This window comes from Salvelinus sp. IW2-2015, linkage group LG18 (assembly GCF_002910315.2).
Source record: "Salvelinus sp. IW2-2015 linkage group LG18, ASM291031v2, whole genome shotgun sequence".
NCBI lineage: Eukaryota > Metazoa > Chordata > Actinopteri > Salmoniformes > Salmonidae > Salvelinus > Salvelinus sp. IW2-2015.
This window is the reverse complement of record NC_036858.1, coordinates 11,378,734-11,403,970: the sequence shown is the minus strand read 5'-3', so window position 1 is coordinate 11,403,970 and position 25,237 is coordinate 11,378,734. Positions and strand designations below refer to the sequence as shown.

General features: G+C 44.8%; 3 protein-coding genes across 3 annotated transcripts in view; 2 read left to right on the top strand and 1 right to left on the bottom strand.

The window, feature by feature from the left end:
* Positions 1–15,988, top strand: part of sema4gb (sema domain, immunoglobulin domain (Ig), transmembrane domain (TM) and short cytoplasmic domain, (semaphorin) 4Gb) — a 34,448-nt gene extending 18,460 nt beyond the window's left edge. Inside the window, 10 exon segments of the mRNA XM_070448319.1 lie at positions 55–209; positions 2,483–2,498; positions 2,501–2,657; positions 4,123–4,261; positions 4,610–4,832; positions 4,994–5,109; positions 5,220–5,374; positions 5,932–5,993; positions 6,478–8,606; positions 12,595–15,988. Coding sequence (XP_070304420.1) covers positions 55–209; positions 2,483–2,498; positions 2,501–2,657; positions 4,123–4,261; positions 4,610–4,832; positions 4,994–5,109; positions 5,220–5,374; positions 5,932–5,993; positions 6,478–7,511 — 2,057 coding nt within the window. The 3' untranslated portion in view covers positions 7,512–8,606; positions 12,595–15,988.
* Positions 15,989–16,152: 164 nt separating this feature from the next.
* mrpl43 (mitochondrial ribosomal protein L43) lies at positions 16,153–17,589 on the bottom strand. The gene is made up of 3 exons (XM_024007300.2): positions 17,322–17,589; positions 17,016–17,122; positions 16,153–16,702 (listed from the first exon to the last, which is right to left on the bottom strand). Exons 1-3 carry the CDS (start codon positions 17,450–17,452, stop codon positions 16,485–16,487), a joined length of 456 nt encoding a protein of 151 aa, XP_023863068.1. The 5' UTR covers positions 17,453–17,589; the 3' UTR covers positions 16,153–16,484.
* Positions 17,590–17,750: 161 nt separating this feature from the next.
* twnk (twinkle mtDNA helicase) lies at positions 17,751–24,116 on the top strand. Its single transcript, XM_024007299.1, has 5 exons — positions 17,751–17,851; positions 20,078–21,468; positions 21,717–21,957; positions 22,051–22,300; positions 22,626–24,116. Exons 2-5 carry the CDS (start codon positions 20,103–20,105, stop codon positions 23,007–23,009), a joined length of 2,241 nt encoding a protein of 746 aa, XP_023863067.1. The 5' UTR covers positions 17,751–17,851; positions 20,078–20,102; the 3' UTR covers positions 23,010–24,116.
* The last annotated feature ends 1,121 nt before the right edge of the window (positions 24,117–25,237 follow it).

Here is a 25,237-nt window from a genome sequence, read left to right as displayed (position 1 = left end):
CGAAGTTGGACAGAATATACACAGAATGATGGTGTGTTGCTATTGTATGAGCAGAGGCGGACTTTGTGGGCTCGGCGCTGCTGAAGGAGAGTGTCAACAGCTCGCTCGGCGACGACGACAAGATCTACTTCTTCTTCACGGAGAGGAGCCAGGAGCAGATGGCCTACCCCAGCCAGACCAGGGTGGCACGGGTTGCCCGCGTCTGCAAGGTAGGCCTGGAGGGGGACAGGTGTTATGTAATTTGGGGTTGCCCTAGAGGACGAGCTCAATGGCTGGAATGGAATGAATAGATCAAACACAAGGAAACKAGCCATTACTATGAGCCCGTCCTCCGATTTCGCCCTCTACCAGCATTCTCCCGGAATAGCTTCCCTTCTCACCAAAACTCCAGGCCAAACCTGGAGGGTTGGCAACCTTATATTGGATTAATTTAGTGTACTTCTTGTTTTCAGTTCTGAGGAGAGGAGTAGCGAGCTTGCTCTTGGAGTTGCCTGTGTTTTTCATTCGCGTTGTGCTCTCACCCACTGAGTGAACTTCAGGTTGATTATTGTTCTCCTCACATCTTYGCTGCTTTCTGAAGGGCTTCGCAGTGTGCCACTGTTGCCAGGCAGGGTAGAAGCCCACCCAACCCCCGCTGCAATGGTAGACTCTCTTTCTCTCCCCACCTTCTCTCTCTCTCTCTCCTCTCTCCACTCGCTCCCTCCCCACACTCTCTCCCTCCTACCTAATTTTACTGGAGATCAGCGTCTCTCTCCAGACACTGTGCCCAGAAACCACTCCTGGAGAAACAGAAAATGYTTGTTTCACTCCTCCACCTCCTCCTTTCTCTTTGGCTGTGCCTGGTGTAACTGTAATCTTCATGCTTGRAGTCTCCCTATTTCAAAAATGCAGCTTTCTGGGAATGGGGTCAAGTCTGCTGCCTGTGCCCACTTTYTGGTYGTGGTGGTGGTGGAGGGGTAGAATGTGATGGATCCAGCCATAACTGGGCCACAGCAGACCATGCAGATGTCAGTCTGGGGGGCGGCGACTCAGCACAGTGGCAGTCACCCATGATGATGACAGTTGCAGCGGCGACAGATCCCCAGACACAGAATTCCCATAAGTTGCTAGCCAGAGACAACCCACATCTACGGTGTGCAATCCATTGCACAGCCATCCAGATGCCAGATGTGGCATCCATGCTTGAGGCGGCCCTACATGGCTATCAGGCTATATAGCTCTTAGCCATAGCCCCTGCATGGCTTCTACCACTCGTTTTAGACCAGTGCCAAGCACTAACACACCTGAACCAAGGGCTTGGTTAGTTAATAAGTTGATCAGGTGTGCTACTGCTGGGCTAGAATGAAAATGTGCACCAKTTGGCACTGGTCCACTTCCTCCACAATTTATTTTCACATAGGCATATCCTCAGGGTGCTGTGCTAGGGTCCTTGTGTCTGTTAACAGATTATGAAGTGACAAGATGATTAGCCACAGAGCGTGTGCATTACAATTCACCTGACAGGCTGTCGTTAACATCACCACAACCAACATCATCACAACCCAAATATCTTTAGTCTTTTATACCGGCTGCTTGTGCCTACTTTTGGATGGCGGCCATCTTGTCTCTCTGCCAGAGCTGGTTGCCAACTCTCACCAGGYGTCTAATTCACTAGGGAGAAGATTAACCTTRAGTGCCGGTGTATTTCTCTGCTTAATCTTCTCTTTTTTTTGCWTTGAGAACAACGCTATTGTTCTCGATGGATCAGCCCTTTTTATGTATGAGTAATGTGTGCTGTTTTGTGTTTGTTTTGGTTACTTTGTTTACTGTGACTACAGTGTTTTGCGGCGGATACAGTACTGAGGCTGGGTAGAGAGGTGATAGAGGTCTATGAAAGACAAAAATGAAGAGCGACGGGTGTATTAAAACCCTGCCATACAAAGAGGGGAGAAGTCTCTTGTCTAAATGAGGTGTGCTAAATCACTCTATTCAGGCTTCTTCTCCTCCGAGCGCCTCCTCTGCTGCTGCTGCCTGAAATGCAATTGGAGTAAATGTGTTCCAGGCACACTGTGAGCCTCAACTGAACACTCTCATTCAATGGTGCTCAGTACTGCTTTAGGTGGGGTTGTGAATAAGTGTGTGTGTGTGTGTGTGTGTGTGTGTGTGGTGTGTGTGTGTGTGTGTGTGTGTGTGTGTGTGTGTGTGTGTGTGTGTGTGTGTGTGTGTGTGTGTGTGCGTGCAAGGGGGTGTGTGTGGGTCTGTGTGTCTGCCCTTGTGTGTGTGTATACAGTATGTGGATGAGTTTGTGGTATGTGTACGTATGATCATGGTAAACCTGTGTGTGTGTGTGTGTGTGTGTTACTGTATGAGTGTGTATCTCTGTGTGTGTGTGTGCATGTGTGTTTTTGTTGTGTGTGTGTGTGTGTGTTACTGTATGAGTGTGTATCTCTGTGTGTGTGACTGATGTTCTGTCCATCGCTCCCTTCTCTCCCCTCCCTTCCAGGGTGACTGGGGCGGCCAGGGACCTTGCAGAGGAAGTGGACGTCCTTCCTGAAGGCTAGACTGGTGTGCTCCGTTCCTGACTACGAGCTCCACCTGAATGTGCTGCGTAGCGTCTTCGTACTGGAGGCCCCAGACGTACACAGCACCGTCTTCTACGGGATCTTTGGCCTGGAATGGTAAGAGAATGGAGCAATGGGATTTGTTGTCTACCATACAGGGGATTGGATAATTGTCAACTGGCTTTATACTGTTGTGTAGTCATGCACTCACCACTTTGTATGCAGAGATTTGTGGTCTGTTGACAGTGTAAGTATATAGTAGTTTGTTGGGGTTATCGGATGGGAGATTCTAGGCTGATAGAGAATGATGGGGAGTGAGAGAGGCTGACATTGGGGCTGCAGTAGAAGCATATCAAAGACCCTGTCAGGCGAAGATAGAGTAGCAGAGATTCTCTCTTCTCTCTCTCTCTCTCTCTCTCTCTCTCTCCCTCTCTCTCTCTCTCTCTCTCCTCTCTCTCTCTCTCTCTCTCTCTCTCTCTCCTCTCTCTTCTCCTTCTCTCTTCTCTCTCTCTCTCTCTTCTCTCTCTCCTCTCTCTCTCTCTCTCTCCTCTCCTCTCTCTCTCTCTCTCTCTCTCTCTCTCCTCTCTCTCTGCCTCTCTCTCTCCTCTCTCTCTCCTCTTCTCTTCTCTCTCTCTCTCTCTCTCCTCTCTCACACACACAGCAGGTGCACCTTTGTGAGTTACACCCATCACGTGTGTGTGTGACGTGAGTGAGTAAGCCCTTGGGCAACACTGTATTACTCTGGGCAGACACCAGAAGAAGTCCTGGATTGGTTGTGCGGGCTGAGGAGGACACACAATAGGCTTTACAGTGACTCACACAGGCTAATCCTACCTGCAGGCTAGGAGCATTTGACAGTTATTTCACCTGGTTCCCATCTACTAGCACATACACAGGACAAAACGACTCTTTCTTTCCTAGGTACTCCCCAACAGAGCCATGTCATGTGGCTTAGAGTGTGTGTTCCAAATTACACCTGACCTTGACCAGACTATTTGTCTCTAGTGGAAATAAGGTACTGTAGGAAATCGGGTATCGTTTTAGATGCGGCCATCCAGTCAGTCTTTCACCCAAGCGTGTAGTCCCAGGTAGTAAGACTTATGCCAACACAGTTGCGAGTACATGACTCAACTGCACATTGAATACGAATAAAGCATAACCTTAGTGCTGATATACAGTAAGACAAGAGCTTACCCCTGTCAATGACGTGGTCTCAACTCCCCATATCCCTGTTGAAGACAAGAGAACAAGGAAAAGATTACTGTTACCCAAAACCAAACCCCCACTTTCCTTCCCACCAGTGGTGGAAAAAATACTCAGTTGTCATACTTGAGTGTGACTTTACATCACTGCTTCCATCACTGCTTCCCACCCACTACAGCTTTCAGTGAATTATCTACTAAAACCTTACCAAGTCTATTGACATTTTCTCTCTCGGTGAGTGGATCGCTGATGTGTTTGAAATTAGTTTTGGGTGGCCGGTGGCAGTTACTTTCCAAGAACAAGCTTCAATGTTTTATATAACGTAGAATTATTATTCTCTGACTTTTCTTCCGTGTCTTGGGGCATTTTTTTCTCTCAGGAAAAATGTCAAGGTGTCTGCGGTGTGCCAGTACTCCTTCACAGATATTCAGAGGGCCTTCGAGGGGCCTTACATGGAGGTGCAGGATTCCAAATGGAGGGAATATAGAGGGAAGGTTCCGGTACCAAGACCTGGCTCGGTAAGTCTCTAGGAATACCCCTCAATCACCTATTCCTCCCTCTCTTCCTCCCCTTTCCCCCGTTCCTTACCACCTTGGATCAATCTCAATACTCTCTACACCAGTGTCCTCCTTTCCTCGTCTTCTTTCCTTAATCTGAAAAGACTGAATAAGTGAAAGCAGTACATAGACTTGGCTGTCACTTGACTAGTTCTTTAATATGCGGGTGTAGAAGAGGAAYCCCCTTAATGCTGTTGAGGTGAGCCCTTGTCTATTTCTGTCTCACTCACTCTCTTCTGATCTGTATTGACTGCTCTCTCTTTCCCTCTCCTGCCTCTCTCTCTCTCTCACTGCCTTCTCTCCCTCCAGTGTATRACAAACATACACCGGTCCCWGGGCATCAACTCGTCCCGTGACCTCCCAGACAACGTGTTGGCCTTTGCGAGGCGCCACCCCCTGATGTCTACACAGGTCCACCCCATAGGAGGGCGACCCCTACTATTCAAGAGAAGTGTCAATTACGTCAAGATGGCCGTGCACCGGGTGGCAGCTCTGGACGGACACGTCTACACCGTGCTCTTCTTGGGAACTGGTGAGTCTGGCTAGATGTGTAATGCGTAATACATATTTTTTCTTGAATGAATGTTACATGAATGTTATATGACAGTTATGTCAATGTTATATCATATGAATGCTATTTGAACGTTATATAAACGTTGGATGACCATTATATGTCTGTGTTTTTTCCTGCAGATGAGGGCTGGCTGCACAGGGCTGTGGAGGTCGGAGGTCAAATGCACATCATAGAGGAGCTGCAGCTTTTTGAGAACCCTCAGCCTGTAGACAGCATGGTCATCTCCCAGACACAGGTACTATACGTTGCTCATACATGCTAATAACACGTTTTAAAGCATTGTGCCTGCCAGTTATAAGTAAATTGTTACCAAYTAGTCATGAAACATGAGCTCTCGTCCAACAGGGAAGTGTCTATGTGGGCTCAAACTCTGCAGTGCTCCAGGTCCCCTTGTCCTCCTGCCAGCGCTACACGTCCTGTTTCGACTGTGTGTTTGCCCGGGACCCCTACTGTGGCTGGGACGGGACGCTGTGTGTGGAAATATCCTCACGCACAAACAGGTGAAGGCAGGCACACACACGCACGTGTACACGCACGCGTACACACACACACAAGTGGGACACCAGTGAGTGAGGCTGGGGACTGTTTTGTGTCTGGAATCATTTACTCTGCATGAGTGAGCGTCAGACATTTTAATCTTCATTGCTGCTGCAGACACATCAGACTCCTCTGTGCTTTTCCTGTGGATTTGTTGCTGTGCTTTGAGCGCCGCGTTAGTTTGAGAGAGTTTCATTCCAATTAAAATAAACCTTGCAGATCACCTGCTGTCATATTTCAATAGGCTCTGCTTAGAATGTTTTTGTTGTTTACTTTCTTTTATTGACTTTAACTGAACGCACTGTGAGGTACCTCTATAAAATGGGTGGATTGTTTGATTACTTAAATACACAACCCAACATCCTATTTTATGTGTACTTCAATGAGTAATATGTAATGACTCCTGTTCAAATGTTATACCGTTTCTGCATTCCTACTTGGTCTGTGTGTACAGTATGTGTGGGTGCCCACTGCCCTGGAAGCATAAATGAGAACTAACATTCTTCTGGCTCCTATTCAGCTCCAATCTAACCCAGGATATACAGAAAGGCAACAGAGGCTGTGACAACAGCACAGGAGCTGGTATGTACTAAGCACACACACACACACACACACACACACACACACACACACCATACACTCACACACCACGTGTGTGTTCATCGCTCTCAAACACATGCATCGTACATTCACACACACACAAGTTCTATTTTAAGGGATATCACAGCATTAATATATTCCGACATGTGGCTCTTTTACCCGCAAACCCAAACCATTTAAAGGCCATTAAGGGATTTCATTAGGTGTGCAGTGCTGTTACTACTCCCCCGGGCTGCTCCACTCACTTTAATCAGTTCCTCTTACATTAAATTAGAGGTCAGATGATCGAGCTGTCTGCATTGCAGGTTTCTGTCCGCTTTCAGAAGCTTACTACGAATAAAGATGAGAAGTGACGCTGAAAGGTTAATATGTCCTGCTAGCTCTGCTTTGATAATATGACCTGCCATTTCTTTACATCTGTTTCTGTATTCATCTCTCTCTCCTACTCTCTCTCTCTCTCAATCAGTAGTCCACCGCAGGCGTACGGTGATGTCTGGGGACGACATCCTCCTCCAGTGCGAGCTGCACTCCAACCTGGCCACGCCGCACTGGACCCTGGATGGGCACGAGCTCCAGGGCTATGACCTCGACTCGGGCCACCGCGTGGGRACCGACGGCCTGCTCCTCATAGGCGCCCGGGCCGACCAGAGTGGAGACTACCYCTGCTACGCCGTGGAGAACGACGTGTGGGTGCCAGTGAGGCTGTACACGGTGAAGGTGCACCCTGACCTGCCCTTCCCTGTGGGGCCAACAGTCACGACGAACACTTTATCAACCACCGCCACTACCGCKACTACTGCCCCACCAAGCCCTTCTCTTACCCCCAGCAGCCCCACCGAGCAGCCCCTGCCCTCCCCACCTGCTCCCCTCCCCTTTGGACCCGAGTTCCAGACCTACAGGCACATGGAGGCCATGTATATCTCCCTGGTGGCTGTGCTGGGCGGGCTGTGCCTGGTGCTGACCACAGTGTTGCTCTACGTCAGCTTCTGCAAACGAGCGCCCTACCAGGGCCGCAAGTACTCCCAGGAGGGGCTGCCCGAGTCAGGGGCCGCAGCCGAGAGGAAGAAGAGCTCCCATTCCCATCTGGAGCTCAAGACCATGTCCATCCACTGCAACGGCAGGCAGGACAGCAAGCGAGGACGCCGCTCCCTGTCGGCTTCTAACGTGGACGACGTGTGCGACGGCTTCCTTCAGATTGTGCCCGGGGGAGGGTCTCCGGGGAAGTCGCCGGCCCCTCCCGCCCCGCCTCTCCCAATGCCGCCGCCCCTGCCCTCCTCGGCGTACGCATCGTCAGAGTACGCCAACGGGATGTCGGCGACGTTACCCAGTGTCCTTCGCAAGATGAACGGCAACAGTTACGTGCTGCTGAGGCAGACGGCGGACCCCGAGGGGAGCACGTCTCCCCTCTACCACTCGTTCACCGAAGAGCTCAACCGCATCCTAGAGAAGAGGAAGCACACACAAATGGACCCTCAGCTGCCAGACGAGAGCTCTGTCTAGCCCCCCCCCCCCATCACTTTCCCATTGATCTGTTTATTGGTTTAACCCAACTACCCCAGAGTTCCCCCAAGAGGCAGGGAGGTCAAACTTTTGTATTATACTGCTGCTGTTTACCCAGTGTCAAAGCAACCTGTGGGAGTATCCATACCTAAAACTCAATGTGCAGCTTCCTGTGACTCGAGATAGGTGCCCCACGTAATTTCACTACTGAACATTGGAGTAAAGAAGACTTTCTGACTTTTACCAAACTGGAGCAGTCATTGATATAGTCATGGTAACCATTTTGGACACACATTGTACTATTACATGGACCCTTTGATTGACTTTCAAGGACTTAAGGTCACATACATGATACATATACACAAGTTAGTTACAATCCTACCTCAGATCCTTACCCTATTGGGAAAGTAGGGTCAGTGATGGTCTGGTCAGCAGACACACTGACAGCGAGTGCTGTGGTGTATCGTCGGACACGGGACGATGAGAGCCCAGGTCATATGACCAACGACCATGAAGTGAGATGGTGATGAACGTAAGACTGTGAGGAACTACCAAATCCGGTATGAACATTATAGACCATCGTCTAAACTATTGAGTTTGGAGAACAATGGGTACGGTAGTTTAGTGCCATACACGTCTAAGATGGCTCTTATTGKCCCAGGCCTACAGAACTTCATATGAGAGCAAATATGGTTGGACAAATAATACATTTCAGTCATAACTTAATACCACACACTTATCTTCGTTTTCTTTTGTGCTTATGTAAATAGCAATAGTATCGCGTGGCAGCCATCAGTAGCAACCTGTTGAAATAATGCCAGTTGAAATGGTTGCACCGAAACCAAATTGAAATGGAACTTTTTAGCATCTTTGTGTTGTTAGCGTCGGACTGTGTCAAAGGGGGAAAACAGCAGTATGGATAGACGGCAGGTTTTATCTTAGCTTGGCGGGATGAAGACTATCATTAAAGAATGAAGACAATCGTTAATGACTGATCTCTGGTCAGATTGATCAGAGAAACTGAGTGATGATGATGTTGATGATGGATCTGATTGCCAGAGATGTGTGAGCCCAACAGGAGACCAGAAGGCAAAGGTAAGACTGAGAGAAAGCTGTGCCCTGCACGTGTTGTTGAAATACTTCTCAATTACTATGAACATGCACATTGTCACTGTCATTCAAACCTTTTTTTCAAAGTCAAAGTCCACCACTACCAAACATCAGCAGATGAAGGCGATTGCGGCAGACATATTGATTTACACAGTTTAGCAGATGTTATAGCGGGTGCAGCGAAATGCTTGTGTTACTAGCTCCTAACGGTGCAGTACAAATATCAAACAATTAAAAACTAGAACGAATCAGATAACAATCTCAAATAACACTGTATCGGTAATCCAAATGCAATCTATTCGTATGTGTAACAGTATAACTTTAAACCGTCCCCTCGCCCCGACACGGGCGCGAACCAGGGACCTTCTGCACACGTCAACAACAGTTGCCCACGAAGCGTCGTTACCCATCGCTCCACAAAAGCTGCGGCCCTTGCAGAGCAAGGGGAAACCCAACTTCAGGTCTCAGACAAGTGACGTAACCGATTGAAATGCTATTAGCGCGTACCCGCTAACTAGCTAGCCATTTCACATCCGTTACATATGTACGGAGCTTTCAGAAACTATTCATACCCCTTGACTTATTCCACATTTTTGTGTTACAGCCTGAATTCAAAATGGATTAAATATATATTTTTCTCACCAATCTACACACAATACCCCATAATGAKAAAGTGAAAACGTGTTATTACAAATTTTTACAAATGTATTGAAAATTAAATACAGAAATAGCTTATTTACATAAGAATTCACACCCCTGAGTCAATACATGTTATAATCACCATTGGCAGCGATTACAACTGTGAGTCTTTCTGGGTAAGTCTCTAAGAGCTTTGCACACCTGGATTGTACAATATTTGTCCATTATTCTTTTTACAATTCTTCAAGCTCTGTCAAATTGGTTGTTGATCATTGCTAGACAGGCATAGATTAGTCTTGCCATAGATTTTCAAGCCGATTTAAGTCAAAACTGTAACTAGGCCACTCAGGAATATTCAATCTCATCTTGGTAAGCAACTCCAGTGTATATTTGGCCTTGTGTTTTAGGTTATTTTCCTGCTGAAAGGTGAATTTGTCTCCCAGTGTCTGTTGGAAAGCAGACTGAACCAGGTTTTCCTCTAGGATTTTGCCTGTGCTTATAGCTGTATTCCATTTATTTMTATCATAAAAAACTCCCTAGTCCTTGCCGATGACAAGCATACCCATAACATGATGCAGCCACCACCATGCTTGAAAATATGAAGAGTGGTACTCAGTGATGTGTTGGATTTGCCCCAAACATAACACTTTGTATTCAGGAGATAAAGTTAATTTCTTTGGCACATTTTTTGCAGTTTTACTTTAGTGTCTTATTGCAAACAGAATGCATGTTTTGGACTATTTTTATTCTGTACAGGCTTCCTTCTTTTCACTCTGTCATTTAGGTTAATATTATGGAGTACCTACAAAGTTGATCCATTTTCAGTTTTCTCCAATCAGAGCCATTCAACTCTGTAACTGTTATAAAGTAACCATTGAAATTTGCTGCTCGACTGAGGGACCTTACAGATAATTGTATGTGTGGGGTACATCAATGAGGTAGTCATTAAAAAATCATGTTAAACACTATTATTGCACACCGAATGAGTCCATGGAACTTATGTGACTTGTTAATCACATTTTTACTCCTGAAGTTATTTAAGCTTGCCATAACAAAGGGGTTGAATACTTATTYACTTAAGACATTTCAGCTTTTKATTTTTTATTAATTTGTAAAAATGTCTAAAAACATAATTACACTTTGACATTATGGGGAATATGGTGCCATATGGTAGAATAGGCTAGTGACACAACATCTTAATGTAATCAAATTTAAACTCAGGCTGTAACACATCAAAATGTGGAAAAAGTCAAGGACTGTGAATACTTTCTGAAGGCTATGTACACCAAAAAGACCTACTAAGAAGGATATATACAGTAGTAGATGTAGTAAAATGAGTTGTGTGAAGAATACAGTATAAAAGAAACAGTCCAGATTCCATCCCAGTTTGATGTTGGCGCTATGTGTCCTTTGCTGTCCCAAGCTGGTGGCCACATGCCAGATGAGCTCTATGACCTTCGCACAAAAAAAGACCTGCGTCATTGTTACTTAACCCGCAACGCTCTCTCAATGTTTACGTGACATCGGTGTCAACGCAAACACAARGCATGCCGCTAGCGACGACCTACTCCACTGCTTCATTCCCTTGAGAGTCCACTCTGACCAAAGCAAGTATCTGTGTCTGAAATGGCATCCTTCTCTATGAAGTGCACTACTTTCAGTGCACTATAGGGAATATATAAGGCTCTGGCCAAAAGTAGTGCACTATATAGGGAATATGGTGCCATATGGTAGYATTTGCATCCAGCATAGGAACAAGATGACAAACAGCCAGTCAGTCGGTACTCTCTAAGCATGTCAAGGCTTGCCGTGTTAAATAAAGGCCTTTCCTCATCACAGTAAAGTGTGGAATCAGCTCTTGCCCGGCTGCTCCCTGGTGGCTCGCAGCACAGCGCGCCYGTTTGTGTATCTGTTACTGCATTGCTGACAGTAACAGCGGTGCTTGGCATCGCTCATGGGCTGGACTCCATAGAGACACCAAGTGAAGGCTTGTTGTCCTTTTGTGTGTGGATTCTATCGAAGGRGGCCGAGCGGCACAGGGAAACATTTGACCTGTGTGTCCCGGGCATTGATGTAGAGAGCTGATAGAGTAGGAGAGGGAGGGTGTGTGCATATGTGCGTGTGTGTGTCTGTATTTGTGTGTGGGAGGGGGGCTGTCAGGAACTGCTTTGCACACCAAGAGGTTTCCCGCTCCTCCTCCTCCTAACCCTCTCCCCCTACCTTTATTCCCTCCCTCTCTTTCTCTCTGTCATTATATCCTCCCTTTTCCATTCCCTGTTCTCTCCACATTACAGTATCATCATCCCCTCCTGCCCTCCTTTTTTCTCATTCCCCCTCTCCCTTAGTTTCCCACACTTGGTCCTGGGTGCATGTTTTGGTTTTTGCCTTAGCACTACACAGCTGATTCAAATAACCTACTCATCATCAAGCTTTGATTATTTGAATCAGCTGTGTAGCGATAGGGCAAAAACCAAAACGTGCACCCAGGGAGGGCCCCAGGACTGAGTTTGGGAAACCCTGCCCTAYAGGACCCTGCTGAGTTCACAAACCTCCATGATAGCACCCCAATCAATTAAGCCTGGCCTATAAACAGTGCCTGTGACCTTGTCTTTGGAAAGGGGCTACTACAGTGTTCCTAAATCCTGTTCCCTGGGCCTGGAAGGACCCACAGCGTGTGCATGTTTTTGTTCTCGCCCAGCAATAATGAAAACACCCTATTCAACTAATCAAGAGCTTGGCAATGAMTTATGTTGAATCAGGTGTTMTAGTGCTGGGCTATAACAAAGACATGCCATCTCCCCATTGGTCATTAATAGCCGAGCAGAACCTGGTTGTTTAGAATATTTCTGCGCTGATATGTGTTTCATTACACATGCCGTTTTCACAACGTGTCTCGGTGGAAGTGTAAAGAACACAATGTCACAGGAGCGTTATATTYATGTTGTACAAAAGCTTGTCTACAGCAGGGGTCAAGCAAGCCTGATGAATGTGTTTTGCTTATCTTATTATCTTGTCATGTCAAATAAATAATAATGTATCGAAAGTGCAATCGCACAAATGAGGGTAGTTGAGCATGTTCACTCATCCTATGAATAGAACATTCAAAGTTGAAAGAACAAACTGGACATTTATGACAAACTMGGCATTTATACTGTAGGGCATGTCATTTCTCATTAGAGGTGATTCACTGATGCTGTCAAGTTATGTTGAAAGTTTTAACGGAGAGAAGTTAGTTCAAAACCAAAACTAAAAAACAGACATACTGTYTATGTAGAGTGTATTACTGCCGTATTAAGTCTTTATGTCTGCTGTCTTATATTGAATCTGTCTTTAGATATGCAAGAAGCCAGATCACATTGATCTCAGAAGAAATGGAGAAGATGGATGGAAGGAGTGRGTGAGGAACCCTGATGATCTGAGCCAATGACTGCTCAAAATACACAGAAGGACGATCAGCACGTGAAATGTCCAATGGCAGGGGACTTGGATATGGTTATTGTAGTGTGCTTACTACTTATGGTCAATTGGAAAATATGCTGGCTACTACAGTCAAATACGCACCTCCAGTATATACTGTATGCCCCCATAAACACTGTGGAACACTTATTTCAACAAACATACTCGCTCACGTCACACTGTACAGACATGACAACATTCAAATGGAGGTTTAGACAAAGGCCCAGTGCAGCCGTTTTTATCTCAATATCAAATCATTTCTAGTTAACAATGAAGTACCTTACTGTGATCGTTTTGACTGAAAACAATCGAAAAGAAACAAAAATAGCTTCTTTGCAAAGGGCAATTTCTCAAGCAAGAATGTTGCTATGACTCTCGGAGTGGTCTAAGTGGGGCGGGGGAAAACTAGCTGTTATTGGCAGAGAGGTTTGGAACTCTTTCCTATTGGTCTATTAAKTATGATGTCACCAGGCAGGCCAAAACTCCATCCCACCAAAAAAGGCTGAAAACTCAGGCAGGCTTTTCAAACAGCTCTTACACTAAAAGGGAATTATCATCAATTTCACAGTTTTATTCCAACCTCAGTGTGGAAATACAGTATAAATAAAACACAGAAAAATTGAATTATTGACTGCACTGGGCCTTTAACTCCACATCACCGAGAGAATACATTTGAGTGAACAATGACTAAAAGATTCATTTGCGTTATACCTCTTTCGAGGACTTTTCTTGCTCTGTACATAAGGAGATTCAGTATACCCTTGTAAAGTGTTACATCAATGTGTTACATCCATGTTGTGTTGTTTTCTGGTTCGATGTAGATATGACTACTACTTCACAATCTACTTAGTATTTTATCAGCCATGTAATTGGCCATGTCATGCGTAATTCTTTGGGCATCATTGCACTTGAGGAGAAAATACAATTCTCATACAAGTACCAGTCAAAAGTTTGGACACACCTACTCATTCCAGGGTTTTTCTTTATTTTTACTATTTTCTACATTGTAAAATAATAGTGAAGACATCAAAACTATGAAATAACACATATAGAATCATGGTAACCAAAAAAAGTGTTAAACAAATCAAAATATATTTTATATTTGAGATTCTTCAAAGTAGCCACCCTTTGCCTTGATGACAGCTTTGCACACTCTTGGCATTCTCTCAACCAGCTTCATGAGGCAGTCACCTGGAATGCATTTCAATTAACAGGTGTTCCTTGTTAAGTTAATTTAGGCCTCCCGAGTGGTGGAGTGGTTTAAGGCACTGCATCGCAGTGCTAGCTGTGCCACTAGAGATTCTGGGTTCGAGTCCAGGCTCTGTCACAGCCGGCCGTGACCGGGAGACCCATGGGGCAGRGCACAATTGACCCAGCYTGGTRCGGGTTAGGGGAGGGATGCATAGCTCTCGACCTTCGCCTCTCCCAAGTCCGTACAGGAGTTGCAGCGATGAGACAAGACTGTAACTACCAATTGGATACCACGAAATTGGGGAGAAAAAGGGGTAAAAACCACAGAGTGAAGGAAAAGCAGCCAACAAGTACTCAGCATATGTYGGAACTCCCTCAAGACTGTTGGAAAAGCATTCCAGGTGAAGCTGGTTGAGAGAATGCCAATAGTGTGCAAACCTGTCATTGGCTACGGGTGGCTACTTTGAAGAATCAAAAATCTATTTTGATTTGTTTAACACTTTTTTGGTTACTACATGATTCCATATGTGTTATTTCATAGTTTTGGTGTCTTTATTATTATTCTACAAATGTAGAAAATAGTACAAATAAAGAAAAACCCTTGAATGAGTAGGAATGTCCAAACTTTTGACTGGTACTGTATGTTGTAACTGTTTTGTGCAACTACCCGTAAAGGATAAAAAAACACTATTTTGCATCAGATTGACTGGAAATAATCCTGTGTGTCAATTCCCAAGGGCGAAGTCAGTACAGTACAGCATTATGCAAAACATGTTCCAACGGCGTCCTTTTGTCTCGACAGCATGACACCCAATAGTATTGCTGTTGGGTGATGATGATAATCAAGGCTTTGGTCATGTTCATTAGGACACGCAATGGAAAACATTTTATACAATGCAAAGACCGGTAGTCCCTCCCTATTTTAGTATTTTCTTTCGTTTTGGAACCTAATGAACACGACCCTGTTTTCTCCACAGACTGCTCAACATATCATTGTGAGTAACTCACACATATGATTGTGACAGGGTATGGGGGTACAGCACAGGCTGAAAGACTGGTGGGAAAAAAGGCAAGTCTGAGTGGCGCGTCTAGGGCCGTAACTAAGCAACAGCAATCTTTATATAGAGCTTTTACACCCGTAGTGTCAGTCAAGCTCTGACAGTTCTCGTTGGGGGGGYAAAATGTGATGTGAGAACTCTAATCTGGTCAGTCTCTGCTGCCTGTAATCGGTGTGTGATAATTAGCTATGTTAATACTAGTGGCAACCCAACCCCAATCCATAGAAAAACAAACAGCAGTCTGTTCAGCAGATGTTCTTAGAATAACAGACTTCTCATTTTTCCCAACTTAAATAACTTAKCTAGTATGAAGTTAAGTGGATTCAATTAAGGTTAACATCATCTCCTGTTTTAAGTCCAACCTACATTCTGACAGGTAACCGTCKAAAAACGAACCAGAATGAATAGAGGCACAATTTCACATTTTATGAATTGTTGAAACTATAAATCTATAACACTGACTACACAACCGGAAAATGTAATGCCATTCTCTTTGGTCACCAAACAAATTGCTAACACATGACCACATGACTGTAATTGCTCTGCAGTCACAGGTACACTTCCTCTTCCCTTCCACACTCATGAGTCACGCACCCTTTGCATTTTACACAATCAACCTTCGGTTTATACTATTTCCTGTGACCAGTCACACGCAACCCGTCTGTAACTCATCCATCAAGTTCAACCAGAAATCCTATCTGACCACATATTTTACATCACGACCCACAGCTATGTTGTCATCGGCAGACAATCAACACGGAGTTCATACAAGACATGCTTACAGTCAAGTCGTTGGGGACATTCACTGTTCTCTTATTGATGGGTAGCTGATAGAGACGTTCAAGAGCCATATGTTTCTGGGTCATTCCACACTGTTTAGATGGTTTTGGTGATTGGCAGACATTTTGTGAGTTGAGATTCTGTCTGAACTGTGGTGTAAGTAATGGCAACTTGAAACACTGCTGTTGATGTAAATGAGTACATCTGCTACATGCCATGGAAAATAAACATCTCTACAATGTGTCTAGGATTGTCTGTCGTAGTCATCTGTAATTATTTTGATGTATCTTTCAGAGAACTCAGTCGACTGATTCAAACGCTTGAACAGTTTAAATGATCATCCACGTAAATACCTAGCCTCCCAGGMTCTTAAATTACCCCCTCCCAAATGATCACAAATTAGTCACTTCTGAGTCTAAAACATTGACCACTTTATTCTATTCGTAAAACACAGCTGCAGTGAGCAGTTTGAAATACTGGTTTGGACACACAAACTATTCTGTATGCACGCCACTGATATCAGTTGACAAGCCTCTGATAACTGTGCAAAATTTGTTCAAACGAAAAGGGCAGATATGCTATAACATATCTGGTGATTCAGGTGTTTCAGAAACACAATGGCTRGTCTGCCATGGACAGTTCTGTGGAGAGTGGATACCTGACTTGTAGTCGTTCTACCACTGATGAGGGTGACGATAACAGACAAAAATATTGCCAGTATTATGAGGTTTCACAGTCTTCAGTTGGRCTGCTGTTTCTGGGGTCCGATTGGTCCAATGGACAGGGGTCGGTTGGTGAAGGGATGCCATTGGCCCTGGATGCTGGGGCTGTCTGTGTGGACGGGCTTGCGGATACGGATGATATCCAGGCCAGACTGGTTGGTCAGTTTGGTTATTAACTCTACGATCTGTTGAGACGTCTTGCTTGTGATGGCTTCCTCCTTCACATTGCCGTTTACTGCAGGAAAAAGGCACATTCTGCATCACGTGAATATCCAAACTGCAATAATCACAAACAATGTAATGTAAAATTAATTTAAAAAAGATTCTATACAACGACATTGGTTTTCAATGCACAATGATCCTGGATCACACTCAATGACAGAGAACATGGCTCTGGCGCCACCTACCGTAATGTTTGTGTAATGCATCCACAAAAATGTGACGCGTTCATATTACTGTAGCAGTGAATTCTGATATGGCGGAACAATATTTAATACATCGACGTTAACACATTTCTCSATACAAAATATCATGCAATTCACACTTACAGTATTCCGCAACAATTTTAGGGATCCTGCATGACTGAGGAGATACGTAGACAACGGTTCCAGGGTTATTTTGGGCAAAATCCACCACTCCTTCTTCGATGAATTCCCTAAGAAAGGATTTGTTGATAATCATTTACATTTTATTAATTTAGCAGATGCTCTTATCCAGAGCGACTTACAGTTAGTGCATTAATCTTAAGATAAATAGGTGGGACAACCACATATCACAGGCATAGAAAGCACACTAGATAATAAATGGTAACTAACCACATAGGCTAGATAGCTAGCTAGCTTTATGACACTAACCTGGCTCCCAGAGAGCTCTGTCCATTCTTGGAGAAGATGAGGGAAATGCGCTTCAGTTGACAAACATACCGACCCACCCCGTTTTGCAGAACACTTTGTAGGAAGCGACTCGGGGTGCCTCTAGATGTCATTTTGCAATATTGATAAATACTTTGACATCTATATAAATGTAAAATGTGTATGTTTAACTTCCATGGACTAGGTAGCTAAAGGACAATTTGACGGGCATGAGAAGAACATGCAGTCCGTCAAGTGAAAAGTCCGGGCGGAAAGACAAACACAGGATTCAATAAATTTTGAATTAATTTATACATGTTATACATTTCAGTTGGATTTTCGATGTAAAAAATAATCAAATATGAATATAAAATAGATTTATCAATCACAAACTTACAATCAAAGCGTTCTCTTTGTATGATTTGTGTATGCGAATAGAGTACTGGTTTGATGGCTTTGTTTCACACGGACATATTTTTATAACGCAACAAAAGCCCACAAAAGCATGCATGGGAGAAGAAATGTAAGAAAAGGTTGGTGTGCATCATTATAATTTTTGTTTAATTTGAAAGAATGTATGCGGGGATGCATATCAATATAAAAGGTTAAAGCTACCGCAACCTCGCTTTTGTCCACTTCTGCCTTCCTTTTTGGCCTCTTAAATCACGTGTCAAACTCATTCCATGCAGAGCCGAGTGTTTGCGGTATGTCGCTCCTCCCTTCGTCAATCAAGTAACATTACTTGATTGATGAATTAAGGTTAKTGTTTAGTTTAGAACTCCCCTCACCTGGTTGTCTAGGTCTTGAGTTTGACACCCCTGTGAAAATGTTGCTAGCTAGCTTATGTCACAAATTACTAACGCCAGTTAGCTAATTACCACAGCACTAAGTCATAAACCACACCAATTTATACAATTTATCTTAACATGTGATTTTAACTTAACCACACAGCAAACCTTATGACTAACCTTAAATTAAGACCAAAAAGCTACTTTTTCCCCCCATGAATGTTTACAATATAGCCAGTGGAAACCGGTAGTTAGCTGGTTAACAACAYCCAGCAATCTAGTGCAGGGGTAGGTAACCCTGGTTATGGAGTGCCACGTGTTATTGATTTAACCGACCTGGAAGACCAGGTGTGTTAAATTTAGGCAGTCATTTAACTGATCTATTATCTCAGTTGGTCAGAGGTGTGGTGCCTAGTTGYAACAAAATCCTGCAGTACCTGCGGCCCTCCAGGAACAGTTGCCTACCCCTGATCTAGTGGTTAATGTACAGCAGMGTTCTCCAATTGGCGGCCCGAAATAGATTTTATTTGMCCCCAAGTTTTCTGAGCAAAATAAATAKCACAAAAGACAAAAATCCCCAGGAAATCTGTTCTAAGCTATTTTTATTTAGGAAATCTGTTCCCAAGTATTTCCAGCATAAATAGAGAGACATAGCTATGGAATCGTAAACAAATGTTATCAAGAAATTATTTTATTTTTGTCAAATACTAGCTAACTATATTTGTTTGGGCTTCTTGTGGTCAATTTGCAGTGTACAAATTAATTATATGTTCTGGCCATGGTTTCCATTAGGAAAATGTGGCGCCGGACTGGGTGACCTGGAAAATTTWGATTTACCGGCCATTTGAGATACACTATATATACAAAAGTATATATTAGTGAATTCAGCAACACCCACTGCAGACAGGTGTATAAWATRMAGCACACAGCCATGCGATCTCCATAGACAAACATTGCCAGTAGAATGGCCTTACTGAACAGCTKAGTGACTTTCAARSTGGCACCGTCATAYGATGCCACCTTTCCAACGAGTCAGTTTGTCAAATTTCTGTCCTGCTAGAGCTGCCCGGTCAACTGTAAGTGCTGTTATTGTGAAGTGGAAACGTCTAGGAGCAACAACGTCTCAGCCGTGAAGTGGTAGGCAACACAAGCTCACAGAACGGGACTGCTGAGTGCTGAAGTGGACAGCCTAACATGCTTTTCAAACAGTTGGAGACAGACAGAAGGGTGTGTTCATAACAGTTCAACTTTGCTAGCTAGCAAATAGATCCAAGTTGGCTAAACTTGAAATATAAAGATTAGCTGGCTAATCACTAGCACGAGGCCTTGAGGTTGTTGATGAGACCAGTGTTCATTTTCTGTAGCCAGATGCCTGCTACAAGAAGTTAGTGCATTATGCATAGTTCTAGTTAAATTTGTAACAAAAAAAGTCATTTTCATAGATACTTGAAAGCGAAATAAAAAGCAGGTTAAACTATTTTGATGAAATAAATTAATTTTTAGTTGGTCTTATGGTTGTGAAAGGCTTATGTGTGTGTGTGATAGTTGTGTTGGATAAATAAGATACATGATGAATTACGAAAATACACACAGACCAATTTAATTACACTAAATAATGCTAATTAACCTATAGACCTATAAGCATGAAGGTAAAATGTATTTCCATCAACTGGTATTTCCATCAATGAATAAAAAGCATTATTTTGCCATGTAATTTTTTTCCGGTCATTTTGGCGAGCAACAGTTTTATTTATCTGCTTTTCTTTTCTGGGGGGGGGGGGCAAAGGCCGGCAATTAACGGCTAACATAAACCCTGGTTCCGGCCCTGACTATACGCTCAATAAAAAAATTGTCCCGCGGCTGAATGTATTTGGGATGTCTAATGTACAGTATGTTGCTTGCTAGCTAACTGATTAGCGTAGCTATGTTTTTCCTTGCTGGTTGTGTAATCCTTTCTTTTGTATGTTTCAGGTCCAATGTCTTGAACAGGTAACAAATGTGGATGAGCTGGTTCCTGAAAGGGACCACCTGTCTCTTGCAGGTGGCAGCCCGCAGCACCTCAAGGCTGCCTCCCCAAAGATGCCTCTCTTCCTCCCTTGTCAGAATCCTAACCAAGCCACACACCCCAAGATTTGCTATTCCWTCATACTATCCTCAGGGACAACTATGGGGGATGTCATTGTCAATCAGTTGTACCAGGAGCTACAAAAAGGATACCAAGTCTATCCTAGACTTTCCTGTCGACCCTATTACAGTGACCGATATCAAACAATATCTACGCTCTAAAGACATCCCATTCCACGATGGCTACAGCTGCTTGCACGCCCCCAGCATGTTCCTGGACTCGGCTGTGGGTGTCCCTGCGGATACAGGGAGGGAGAGCTTTACAATGTTCATTGACAAAACCACAGGCCAATTTCTGTGCAAGGAGACCCTGGTGGAGGGGAGCTGGGAGGACCTGCAGGACTGCCTGGAGGTGATGCAGAAGGAGGGCCAGGCCTRCCTCAGCCCTCACGTGCTGCTGGGCTACCCCGAGAGCCAGGAGGAGCGGGAGGAGAATGAACAGGAGCTCAGGGAGGTGCAGAGGATCTGGTCCAGTGCCGTGCCCTTCTCAGACCTCCCTGACGAGGAGGCGCAGCTAGTCAAAACCATGTTCCAGATCAGCAAGATCTCCAACGCCACGCTCAAAAAGTTTGCGGTGAGGTTATTCAAGCCCACCAAGAGCCTGGTGTTCCCCTGGTTTGGTGGAAGGGACTCCAGCCTGCGAGGCGTCAAGCTGCTATCCGCCCAGAGCATGGAGGGCGGGACGGTGGCTTATACCGAGGCCACGGTGCCCAAGGCTGGCTCCTACCACAACCTGTTTGGACTGCCTCTGGTGGGACGCATGGACTCTGAGGTGGTGCTGACAGGCCAGGAGGTGGACACCCTGGCAGTGAGCCAGGCCACAGGCCTGCCCAGCGTGGCTTTGCCCCGGGGTGTTAACACCCTGCCCCCAGCTCTCCTGCCCTACCTGGAGCAGTTCAAGCGGGTCACCCTGTGGCTGGGAGGGGACATGCGCTCCTGGGAGGCCTCCAAGATCTTRTCCAGAAAGCTGGGTCTTAAGCGCTGCTCCCTAGTGCGCCCGGGGGAGTTCCAGCCCTGTCCTCTGGAGGCCCTGTTCCAGGGCAGGAACCTGGCCCGCATCGTCAAATCCTCCATCCCCGCCGCCCACAAGTCCATTGTGTCGTTCAYGCAGCTCAGGGAGGACGTCTACGGGGAGCTTGCCAACACGGAACAGGTGGCTGGGGTGAAATGGARCAGGTTTCCAGAGCTCAACAGGATCATGAAGGGTCATCGCAAAGGGGAACTGACAGTCTTCACAGGTATAGCGTATAGTAGGATGACATATTGTCATTTGATCATGTTGTTCTACACAGACGTATATAGCCAGTTATGGTAGAATATGCTTCAAATTGGGGTTGATTTTTAACCTGACACTAGACTGAGTGAGAATATTRCTTTACTGTGTAAGTCAAAACAAAAGCAAATGATCAATCTGCTTCCAGACTATGTTGATAGTGGCTCTAACTTTAACGTACCTCTCCTCCCTTTTTTTTCTTCTCCCCTCCAGGACCCACGGGCAGCGGCAAGACCACCTTCATCAGTGAGTTTGCCCTGGACCTGTGCATGCAGGGCGTCAACACGCTGTGGGGCAGCTTTGAGATCAACAACGTGCGCCTGGCCAAGATCATGCTGACCCAGTTCGCCATGCAGAGGCTGGAGGAGAACCTGGACCAGTACGACTCGTGGGCCGACAGGTTCGAGGACCTGCCCCTCTATTTCATGACCTTCCATGGGCAGCAGAACGTCAAGTGAGTCCTCTGAAAGTGTTGAGTGATATGTCAATCAGTAGATGTACTGTACAGCTTGAGTTGTAAATAACTTCCTCCTCTCTCCCTTTGCAGAGCTGTGCTGGACACCATGCAACACGCTGTCTACCTTTACGACATCAGTCACGTGATCATTGACAACCTGCAGTTCATGATGGGCCAGGAGCACCTCTCTGTAGACAAGTTTGCCGTCCAGGACCACATTATCGGAGCTTTCAGGAAGTTTGCCACCAACAGCAGCTGTCACGTCACTCTGATCATTCACCCCAGGAAAGAGGAGGACGACAGAGAACTACAGACAGCGTCCATCTTTGGAACAGCCAAGGTGAGTACAGGGTTAAATCTAKTACTGAAACATGTCAATATAAATGTAGACAGATAAATATAACGCGGCTTCCTTGTTTGCCTCTTTAAAGCATTGAGTGCTTTTATTACACCTGTCATTCTGTTGGGCYCATCGCTATGTTTGATCGATAGGTGGTGCTTGTGACAACATTATCAAAAACAGTTCCATGTACTGTATATCTATTAGTTTCACAGACCCGCACTCTTTTTCAATCAAAGAGATTCACCATAACACACATTGTCACCAATGTATTTTTAACCTATATGTGTTGGTACTAGTAACCTTTGAAATTCCTGTCTACCAGGCCAGCCAGGAGGCGGACAACGTGCTCATCCTGCAGGAGAAGAAGCTGGTGACATGCCCCGGCCGGAGGTCCCTCCAGGTGGCCAAGAACCGCTTCGACGGAGACGTGGGCATTTTCCCTCTGGAGTTCAACAAGGCCTCGCTCACTTTCTCCGCCCCAGTCAAGGGCAAGCACAAGCTGAGAAAGGTCAAAGGTGACAAGGGGGAGGGGTCAGATAATGAGGAGTCTTTAGGAGAAACTCTAAAGAAGGAGGAGACAACGGTTAAAAAGGAGAAACTAGTGAAGTTGGAGAGGCCACCCAAAGCTACCAAAACTCCCAGAGCTGTTAAGAGTCCTGCAGCAGGGAAGGGCACACCAGAGGGCGAGGGGAAGAAACAGCCATAGAGAAAAGACTTCACTCATTGATCTAAGCAAAGAACATTGTCTCAGTGTATAATGATTTGAAATGACAGAAAGGTATTGGGACTTAATTTATGGTACAGTATCATAAAATGAAGGAAAAGGTATTGCTTAATATTGATGATTTGTCACCTGATTGGAAAATGTGCTTACTTATGTCACAGAAAGATGGGATGAAAGCTGTTATCTAAAGGAGAAAAGAGCTATGTAAAATAACATTAGTATGATATGGATGTTGGCAATGAATGACCATTGAAGAGTACAGTATTGGCACTTGAAGTAACTATCCAGTGTTTCCAGATTTCTATGAAATGATTATTAATACTTACAATATGAGGGAAATAGTTTTCCAAACAAAAATTGTAATTAAGTATGTTGAAAAGCAGCTTTTTTGTGTTGGAATGGTGTAGGCGTACCCCAACAACAGAATGGTGTGGGGGTATAATGGTCATAAGATATTCATTCAAGTAGACCACTGATTGGCCAGCTCATCCTCCTCTAAACCACTGATTGGCCAGCTCATCCGCCTCAGGGAGATGACATCATATTCTATGAGGAAATAGCAAGCATTTTGAAACTGTATGTTTGAGATATAAGTTTGAGATGGTTTTATTTGTTTTTTTCTTCAATTTATGCATTGGCCACAAATACAAATATAGGACAAGTCAACAACCTTATTTGCATATGAGTTAACAGAATATTAACTTTTAAAAGTGATATTTTCACTGGGCAGCTACTTTAAAATAATAGTTGAAAGATAGTTGACTTACCGAAATGAAGTTCTGACAGTTTTTATATTTCTACTACTGTACTGTTATGTCTGCTTTTCCCCATTTCAAAGGTGGTGAAATTCCGTTAAGCTAAATTCCGTTAATCCAAACCCTTGACTGTCCATGTTATTAAACGTATTGTTATATAGTAACAGTATACTGTCATAACAGGAGCTAGGACTTCTGAGGTACAGTATTCCACAAGGATAAGCGCCATCACTGTACGTGGATTGTTGCAGAATGTGAATGTTACCCTCTACTGAACACAGATATAGTGCTGCTGCTTGTTTGCCTCATTAAAACGTCAAGCGCTCATGTCAAACGTCTGCATCTCCAAGTCTGATGCCCAGAGGGTGCCTGTGATTCATCACAATAGTGTGCTGTGAGTTTCATGCATACTCARGAGTGATTTATTTACAGTAGGCCTATGTAGCTAACCTACAGCTTAGTACGTTTATGTAATACCAGCGTCCGAATGAGAATAATCAGGTTTGTGCCCCCTACTGAAACATTGTCCGACACCCCTGATGTACTGTGTCCCAATGTCATAACAACATGGCGTTTTTAAACCGACCTCGACACGGACCATGTGTTTCTACATTAGATACTCACTAAAGAACACTCAATTATTCCTTAACGTGCATTCCAMGTCAGGGATTCTCATGYTATTCAGATTGATGTACAGTACAGGGTTATCGGCGTTCGTCTCTGTGTTTCATAGTATTGTTCCTCTTCTCTCAGGATTGAAATGATAAGACTGTGGAGTCTGTCAGATCCACTAGTGGTCTTCCCTACATAGAGCAGTCCTAGGATGCTCCTGGCTGGCAAGACACACTGTTTAAACACATGGCCTGTAGTCCACCTGAGCTCTCTGGACAGCTGCTGGAACTAAAATATTGTTCTAAGCACAGCGAATCATCCCCCTACCAAAATGGTATTGTGTTCCTGTAGTCTAACCACGGAGTCGCATGCTGTACTTGGCTTGAGAAGTAGGGAAAACCAACAGGATATCATCCACTCATTGCTGAACACAAGCAATGGAGAAGGGAGCAATTTTAGTGTGACACACAGCTTTGCTGAGACAGCAGCAGGGGAGACAGTTTCTGGGCAGATTTGGTGCTAGGTTTTTCATTACATAATTTCCCCCCTCGGTTCTGAGGTTTTTCTTAATGTGCCTTTTCATGTGAATGCTTTACTGCTGTCGAAGTAGGCTACAGTAACAGAACYTTCCATAATGATTCCAGGCTGTGTGGTTCTGGGTGTCTGGATGACAGTGGGTGTGGGACATTGGCGTTAAAAGCGTGGTTGAAAGAGGCCCTTTGTGCTCTCTGGGCGTTCCTGGATGGGGACGGCGGCTCCATCACTTGCCAGCATCGGCTCCGAGGGGTAGGAAACGTACACAAACACAACTGAATGCATATGATGTCACATACACATGTTTCT